Below are 9,300 nucleotides of genomic sequence, written 5' to 3' on the forward strand. Positions count from 1 at the left end.
CCAGACATTAATCACCCCATGAGGTGAGACTGAAAATGTCAGACAATTTTTATGCGGTTGACATTAACAATTTCCATGATTACAGGTTGGTAGGACACTGCCACCACCCTCAGGAGTGGAAGAAAATAAGGGCAAGAGAGGCGTTAAGAAAAGGGGAGCATGGCGGAGAGTTGATTATGCTAAAAATGGATTACTCCGGCCTTCAGTCCCTGCAAGGCAAGCCCATCCATTCCCGGGCTATTGTGTGTTTGCCTGTGTACGTGCTTGCCTATGTGCATTAATCCTCTCACCGCTCCGACAGGGAAGGCCAGGACGGCCATCATCCAGTCTCGCAGGCCAATCAGCTTTCTCAGCTGCCGCTCCTGCTCCCTGCTGTCGCCTCCCTTAGTCAGCAGACTGGACACATCGATCAGGACACACAATCCGAAAAACACCGCCTGGATCACCTGCAGAGAGGAACAGGGGGAGTTCAGCGAGCTCTTTGGCAGCACAAACACTTTCTCACAACAAAGAGATGAAGAGAGGAGGAGAAAAAGAGCTTAGACGGTAGATTTTTCAGAAGAAAGAAGAAGAGCCAAAGAGAACAGACTGCAAACAATTGTTAACTCTTTCACTGCTCACTTCTCCAGTCAAATTCAATAAAAGCGGTTGAAAGAAAAAAAACAGGCTGTGCCCAGGCACAGAGTTACAAAGTCTTATGATTTAATAAATGACCAATGTTATGCTAATTCAATATATATTTATATCTGCCACCACTCACCTGAAAGTATCATGAACCAGAGCAACAACACAATCGTTATCTGCTACAACTACAGAGTTTCAAACCTCCTCTGGCATTAACATCAGTACAAACACTGTATGCTGGGAGCTTCTTGGCATTGGTTTCTATGCCTGTAGGGGTAATCTGCGGGCAGGCCAGTGTTTTTGTCCTCATCATTTATGTTTCAAATCAATTCAACTTTATTTATACAAATCACAACAACAGTTGCTTCAAGGCACTTTCTATTATGAGGTAAAGACCCTGCAATAATACAGAGAACACTCCAACAGATCAGATCACCCCCTATGAGCAAGCACTTGGTAATAGTGGGAAAGAAAAACTCCCTTTTAACAGGAAGAAACCTCCACCAGAACCAGGCTCAGGAAAGGTTGGCCATCTGCCACAACTGATTGTGGATGAGGGGAAGAAGACAGGATGAAGACACACTGTGGAAGAGAGCCAGAGATGAATAATAACTAATGATTAAATGCAGAGAGGCGTATAAACACATAATGCTTGTTTACCAGTTCAGCTGCCGATTAGCTCTTCAGCTAAAAGGGCTACGACAGCTACCGTGTTCAGTGTAACAGTTTCTCCCATAGACTTCTATTAAGAGTTATTTGAGTGCTGTTCTGGCTTAAGTTTGCTTCCAGCAACCAAAAAAAGCCCACAAATATTCTCTTAGCAGTTAGGATTGGGTTTAGTAAAGACCAGCTGTTGGTATTAACTAGTTCCAAGAAACTGGCACCGTGTTAAAAAACTTTGTACAAAGTTCCTTTAAAAGGGGTCACCACAGTGGGCAGCATTTATCTGCCAAAAATGTGGAAATCCCTTGAGTTTGTTGGCAGATCAAAAAGTGAAATGAATTTTATTGACTGAACAGACATTCTGTGTTCTAGTAGCTGCATTTCCAGCAGCGTAAAAGCATCTTAGCAGCTGATTAAAATCAGTTATAACTTATATACATTTTCTGCATCACTAAATGAACACATGCACATTCCCCTACCAACGTGACACACAGTTTGCGCTTCATTTAGTCGCTTCAGTGTGGTACAGTTTAACAGCTTGCAAGTGTAAAGCACAGAATCTGTAATGTACTTAAAAACCGACCGATTTTAAAGTGAAACTCAGAACAAGCCTAACCAGTTTGTTCAGCAGAGGTCACCATGGTGATTTACACAGTTAAAAACACACACGAAACTCTGCCTTTAAGCTCAACAAAGCTCGCAAAGCCATTCATTTTGCTTCATAGTACAACTTCAGAGGGCACTCTGGAACTCCACTGTTGGCGTTACTCGTGTTTGGAAAACCACAAACACAACAAGCAGCTGATAGAGTCGGGTTGAGCGTAAACGAAGAATCCGCGATTTGCTGTGAAAGTGAAGATTATTAAGGTTAATGAAGTCTTTTTAAAAAACTGCACTGTGATATCATCCTAACAAGAACTGATATAGAAGTACATTAAAAAAAACTGTTATAAAAAATGTTTCGATATGAGACTGAGAAAAATAAATGTCAGGAAAGATATTGGTTTTTATTAGTACTTTAATTACTAAATATCATTATTGTTTTTTAAAAGCCTACATTGGTCAGTCTCTATCATAGGTTCACAGCTCTGGCTGCTGCTCAAACCTTCTACTTGTGAGGGACAGCCAATCACAAGAGTGTTTGCAGAGAAACAGGCAAAGGGGGAGGAGCTAAAACAGCTAGGACAACTAAGGGTCATTTTTAATCAAACCTACTCTTGTGTCCAAGAATAAAAACATGGAGCTGGAATCCAACATTATAGGTCCACTTTAAATAACTTGAAGTTTCAGTGGGTTTTGCTCTTTTCTTTCTAAACTTAATTCAGAAATCCAGTGAACAAAAATAATTTGCTGCCTGCAAAAGGGAGGAGGGATATTTCCAATTCATGCCCATCACTTAGCAACAGTGCTCTCAGGCTTGAAACACTTAAATGCCAAAGACATCCTGCACAGTTCCTGTGTTAAACAGAACCTTACTTAAAAGGCATTATAGTGTAGTTACTGTATATCGAGCAAAGAAAATGGTGAAATATACATGACAATAGGCCATGCCATAATAAGATGCAAAGACCCTGAAGAGCTTTCCCTTTAAGCAGGTACAGTGAAGAAACTAGCAGCTATAACTGGCTATTATTGTCGCTGATTACCTAAAACATACAGAAAACAGTTGGAACAATCTCTAAGGGCACTGCTGCATGAATCCCCGTGAGCAAAATTGAGCTTAACAGCTCTCAAACTGACTTCTGGAGTGTTTGTCCAACATGAAAGAATCCTCCACCAGCAGAAACACTGTGACCTGCGTGCAAAAACTATTCCTGACGAGATGCACAATATTTCAATAAAACCACACGTGGCTTCTTTCAACATGCACCAAAAATACTTCACACTTCAAATGCTCGATTTCAATAGAATCTCCATTAAGTGGGCTGTGGTGAAGGAGAAAACCAGCTCTGTATATTTTACCCATCTTTGCGTCGTAAGGAAACACTTTCAACATGTTCACAATGACGGATGTGACCTTCGCTTCCAGAGGAAGATGGAGAGGAGGCACAGACTACCTCTCCTCTCCTAAAACCTCCTTCTGAGACTATTAGGTATCGCCCGGTGTGATGACGGCTGGTCATTAGAGGCATTTTGGCTTTAAAGCATAGTTATGGGTGCTTCGGTATATACACGATTCTGCTGGTGAATACTGGCATTTTACAGCGGGCAGCCTAAATAAATGTGTGTGTCTACTCACTGAAATATGTGTGGACAGCAAATATAAATCTTAGACAGCTAGCATGTCTAAAGCAGCATGCCTGCTACATAAATAATAGGTTTCCATGAGAACTATGAGCAGCAACAGCACACTCACAGGCACGCACACAAGAAATTCTGAAATGGACCTAGAACTCAAGCCCTCGTTTCCGTATCAATACTGCATCAATTTTGAGGCTTTTGTGTTCCTCGTGAGAAACTGATACACACAAACGCTGGAGCCAGATGTTGCAGCGCAGTGTGTTTCCTGGCTGCTGGTGTGTACAGGTCTTTCATGGTACAGTTAACTGGGGGAGAGGTCTAATGTGGAAAATATGACACAGCTATTTCCCATGCTCACAAAGACACAGGTATGCTCTTCAGAGATTATTTTGCCTTTAAAAGGGCCTAAACTAAAGTTTATACATGCCAAATTGATCAATCCCATAGATTTATAAATATCTAAGGATCATTATTATTGTTATTATTACTACTACAAGTAAAAAATTTGAAACAGGTAGGCCAGACAAACCTGTTTCAGCTGATCGGCTATAACTGGTGACAGGCCAATCAGTCACAGACGTATTCAGTTCTGAGCCAATTTAATTAGCCTGTGCTGCTGCCTGACACGCACCTTATCAAAAACGTAGCTATAGAAACGTGGCGTGCTGATTTGTGCAAAGATATTTCTTCAGAGGAACAACATGTGATATGTAACGGGTCATGATTACATCTGGCATCTTCATAATGCTAATGCACTAACTGGTAATCAGCGAACGCAGCCATCTGCTGTTTTTGTTTTTATAGCTCTGCTGATCCATGTGTACACTCAGATGGTTCGGGCAAATTGTGTTGCAGCAATTTGAAGGTACACTTCTGAACTTTTTCCCCCCCCAACATGTGCCTCTGTTTGAAGTACAGAAAGAGACGCCATGCATTACAGAAACCTTACCACCGACTAGTATTTTAGAGGCTAAACTGCAGAGCACTGTAGGCACGTCACATGTCTAACACGTCACATCGACTTGGATATACTGTAGCTATTAGCTAATTTAAAGAAATGTTGAATATTCTATTAGGAAACTTCCTTGAATGAGAACAATAAAAGGCCCCCTAACCTGCTGATAACTGTAACATGTTTTTTATAATGAATATTTAAAGAGAAGTTTTATATAAAACAATTATTGTATACTTTCAAAAAGAAAGTCTAATGTATTCTAATCCTGACATGTTGTAGAGCCTGCAAGGTGTCCTTATATTGGCTTTCGAGAGATAATGTGCCTATTTTAGAAATGTCCAAAGTCTGCATTAGTAGGTTGGAGGTGACATTTTCCCCCCGAGTTATCACCCAGGACACACCTTTGTGTTTTGCACTTTGCTTCTTTTTTTCACCTCACCTTGTGCATTAATGAGCCATCGCAGCCAGGGATGAGAATATGGCAAGTGGCCAAAATCGATTACATTTGTAAAAACTGTTTAGCACAATCAGTGGAATCTGAGCATTTTTACATATGATATGTGTTGTTGTTTTACTTTTCTTTAACAATGGATGTCAACCAGTGAATGAACAAACGCATCGACATCCCTGCCGCATTTAGATAACGACAGCAAGAACTCAAACGGTGCACGCAAAACAAGAAATGTCAGCTAGCTTCCTCTTCAAACACAAACATTGCAGAAAGAAGACAAACTCTGGCTGGATATTTCTCTAAAATTGGTTAGCTTTTTATAGCGACTTCACACCAACTTTAAAGCGTGCTTGTGAATGACTGCCTAACAGAACCGGCCTCTAACAGAAGTCCCTCTTTGTGAGTGCATGTGTGAGCGCATTGTTCGGGATGAATGGGAGCTGTGTGTGTCTGCAGTTTTGTGCCTCTCATTGCAGCATAATTTCCTTAATTTAATAACACTTGAGAATCGAGAAAACTGATTGTGAACACTAATGTTTGGCCTGTTGCTGCCTCTCAGCTGATATGTTAAGCAGCTTTTACAAGTACAGTAAAGAGCGCCGAGACAAAATGCTCGTTGTGCACATTTTATGGCCTCAAAGCGACACATGTGCTGCTGCTATTGAAGGAAATACGCGGTGTACTTTAGCTCAAGCACTTCATTTTGCGTTGCAGCACAAAGTAAATATTACCAGTGCAAAAACTTCAGCTTCCATCATTGCAGCTTCAGGTTTTAGTAATCAATTGCTTTGTTCGACTGGCAGCAACTATAATAATATAAAGTATGTTATCAGTAATATAAGTTTGATAACGATAAACTCATCTAACAGAGACCAGGACAATTTTAAAGCACAAGAAAACAAACACTATCGCTCTGTCAGCAGTCACCACACAAATGAAAACTCAGCTGACACGATTTACTGATCTCTATGGGAGAACTGATTTTATTAGAGTCGCTACTGTAAGTAAATAATGGCTGATGATTAACCTCTGGCAACTCTCATGATGTCTGGCTACCAATGCAATGCTGCGCTTTGTATCATAAAACTAATCAGATATCTTTCTAGATATTTAGGCCCAAGGTAATCACAGGCAAATATCATGTGCAACGCAGTACAGCCCTGTTTAGAAAGCATAAAGGCAGCAAAAAGAAGCATGAGCGCTTCCTTGTTGATGAATCACAAAAATTTGGAAACTAAAGTGAGTGAGAAGAAAACAAAAGATTTTAATGCAAAAAAAAAAAAAAGAAGAAAGAATTAGGGCTGTTATTACATCAGGCTTTCAATACAAGAATAAACCACAGAATTCACTTCAATGACATTATTGCATGATCTAAAAAAAACTTTTTAATTAGATCTTACTTTTTTTGTTCATATCTCTGTGTTTGTTAATGTGTGTTCTGCACATTTTTAGAAAATAAAATACAAATATGTTTAGCAATGTGACGAGACAACAGCTGCACAAATGGATGCAAAAAGAGCACATGCACTGAATGGACAGTGAGACGTTATGATACACCATGTAAGTGTACAAGAATAAAATCTACACGGGCACAATCTTCAAAGAACGCTGACCACAAACGCTTTATTATTCAAGGATAGGGGATGCTGCGCATTTTCACTAACACCATATTTTGACTTTCAAACTGACAGACACTGCGCTCTCATTGGTCCACACCTTGTCAATCACAAGCTTCTGCTAATATCGGCTTTCAGTGTTGTTTTAACATTATGTGTCTTTAGCCCCTGAGAGGTCACTCTCAAGCACTTAAACATATTTCCTTTGCTGTTAACACAAAATTTATATCATTGGGTCAAGCCTCTTCTTGATTTTGATTGGCCACTGAGAAAACAGGGACACTGAGCACTGACAAAATTCTGTGCATTGAGCTGCCAACTTTGCAGGTGATTGCAGGCGCTTATCTTCTATCCAGACACTGTACAGGAGTTTTTGTGTTTTGTCTGGGCCTGATCCTGTGTGATGATCTACACCTGATGAGGTGTGGATAAAGGTATCAGTCTTTATGTTGTGGCTTTTGAGTCCGGTCACAACGATTAATACTTAAATTCAGGTCACATCATTACTGTTTACTGGGGTCACACAGAAATCTAAACGTTTTCCTGTAGACTTCTATGCAACCAGAAGACTTTCTGCAAAAACAACAAACACCTTCTGCTGGTTTAAGCCACTTTCTCCAAACTACATCTGTCTTGTATGATGTCTGTAAAGTGGAGAACTAATTTATAAATTAAAACAAGCAAAATTTGTTCACAAGCAGGACCTACAGATAACTTATGCATATTTCCATTCCCTTATGCTATTAGCGTGAGTGTGCACGATGATCAACATCATCAACCCAAAATGCCTTAACCGGCACTTTAAGAAGGCCACCAGGAGTTGACCCTAGTGCTGTGTGACTTATGGGATGTCTATGTGAAAGCATCCCTCGGTGTCCTTGCTCAATGACCTCGGTAAGCACTTCGGTAGATAGCTTCAAGTTTCACTGAATAAAACATCAAGTCTATTTTATAGAAATCATTTCATTCTGCAAGTCAGAAAAGAGAATTTTCCAGAACATGTTCTTGAGAAGGTGATTAGAGTCTGATCTAGCCCAACAGTGCAACCATCCCAGTGGCTATGTCCATTTTTTATATATACAGTCTATTGTCTAAGAGTGTAAATCCCACTTTCTTAGTACAGATGTGTTCTGGGCTGCAGCTTGTTTCAAACTTCTTTAAAACACATAAGAAATAACTGAGAAATTGATTGACAGTTTATTACCTATTTTTTTTTCTTGTCCTACAATCAGCGAGCACTAAAAATCCCACATCCCTGTCATTTCTGAGCCTCTCAGTCCTTCGTCATCATTTTCCTGACACTTCCCAACTGCAAGCTTTCACAAGGTTCGGTGCACCCGCGGCGCGCTCCCGCAAGGGGAAGCCTTTATGACGGGAGAGCTTTCTGCCCCACAGCGCACCTGTTCCGGTTCACTTCAGCACCTAACCACGTTGCGAGCTTCAAACGCGACTGCAGACCCCGTTTAGTGAAACTCCGTGTAATTTACCCCTCCCTCTGCCACTGCCGACGAATCATCGAGCCAAACAAAGAGCGCAAGGAGGCGGAATTTAAATGTGATCGCAGCGCCACGCGCGCACTCTCTCCAGCGCGTGCATCGCCTCGAGCTGCGCGGTAACTTCACCGGGGTGTTTAGGGTTGAGATCAGATTAGACGTGAAATCTCACCAGGTCGATGAAGGTGAGAAACTTCCAGCTGCCTCCGTAGGTCTGGTGTGCCGGCATGTCTAAGGCTTTGTAGTGGCACAGGATGGAGAAATAAGACAGCAGGATGGCGACCCGGAGAACCTGCGAGGGGATCAGCGCCATGATGCTCGCTTTGCACCTGTATCTGTTTGTCCGTCTACCTGCCTGCGCTTGTTTTCACCTCCCTAATGTCTCTATGTGTCCGTATTTTTACTTGGCTTAACCTGCCTGCCTGTCCGTGTTTTTCCTGCCCCCCTACTGTCTGTGTACTGCTTCCGTGTTATGGTGATGATGAAAGGGGGAGGAGTGTAATCCCCACAGTCCGTGCAGTTATAGCGGGACTTGCTGTATAAACAAAATATTCGATTTATTTTTGTGTTTCAAAGTAAAAGGACATTAAATGACCAGCATGAAGAATGAATACTTTAAAAATATATTTGGGTAAAAAAAAAAAACTTTTTTCTGACCTTCAAGTGTAAAATATCGCATAGATTCTTCATATATTTCTTTTTATTTTATTGTTTGTACCCTGACTCTCACCGTCTGACTCTGAATTGGATAACCAAAACAAAAAGTAAAGATGGATTATTTAAACTTGTGTGGAAGCAGTATGTTGCTGTTTTCTTAAAGAACACATAGCTTGAAGAATATTAGAATAAAGCACACTAGGACAATTAAAAAAAATACACATAAAAGCTTAGTTTAGTTTAAATCCAAAATAAAATTGCAATTAAATAAAAATCAATCTGCACTTAGAGATACAAATGACCCAAAGGTTGGGGTACTGTGCATTCATTCAGCAGGTGGTGCAGAAAATGTTGATGAAACTAGTGGGAATAAAGCCAGTAGAACAGTAAACGCATACCAAGAATACCTGTTTAATCAATAAGTGAATGAATAATTTCACTTTGATATACCAACAAACTGACACATCATCTCCTTCACAGGACTATGTCATGGTAGCCCTATAATGTGTCAGAGCTGTAATGTGCAACCAGCCAACATATTAAAAATAAGTGTCAGCAGTGAGAGCGCACTCATAAAATAACTAGTAAAAAACTAATTAA

General features: G+C 40.6%; 1 protein-coding gene across 1 annotated transcript in view; it reads right to left on the reverse strand.

Annotated features, from left to right (window-relative positions):
• Window positions 1-8,518, reverse strand: part of aig1 (androgen induced 1) — a 29,156-nt gene extending 20,638 nt beyond the window's left edge. Inside the window, exons 1-2 of the mRNA XM_006793513.3 lie at window positions 8,216-8,518; window positions 291-446 (exon numbers count right to left, since the gene is read on the reverse strand). Coding sequence (XP_006793576.1) covers window positions 291-446; window positions 8,216-8,356 — 297 coding nt within the window. The 5' untranslated portion in view covers window positions 8,357-8,518. The remainder of the gene's footprint in view (window positions 1-290; window positions 447-8,215) is intronic.
• Between the last annotated feature and the right edge of the window lie 782 nt (window positions 8,519-9,300).

This window comes from Neolamprologus brichardi, chromosome 15 (genome assembly GCF_056152115.1).
Source record: "Neolamprologus brichardi isolate AB-2024 chromosome 15, ASM5615211v1, whole genome shotgun sequence".
Classification (NCBI taxonomy): Eukaryota; Metazoa; Chordata; class Actinopteri; order Cichliformes; family Cichlidae; genus Neolamprologus; species Neolamprologus brichardi.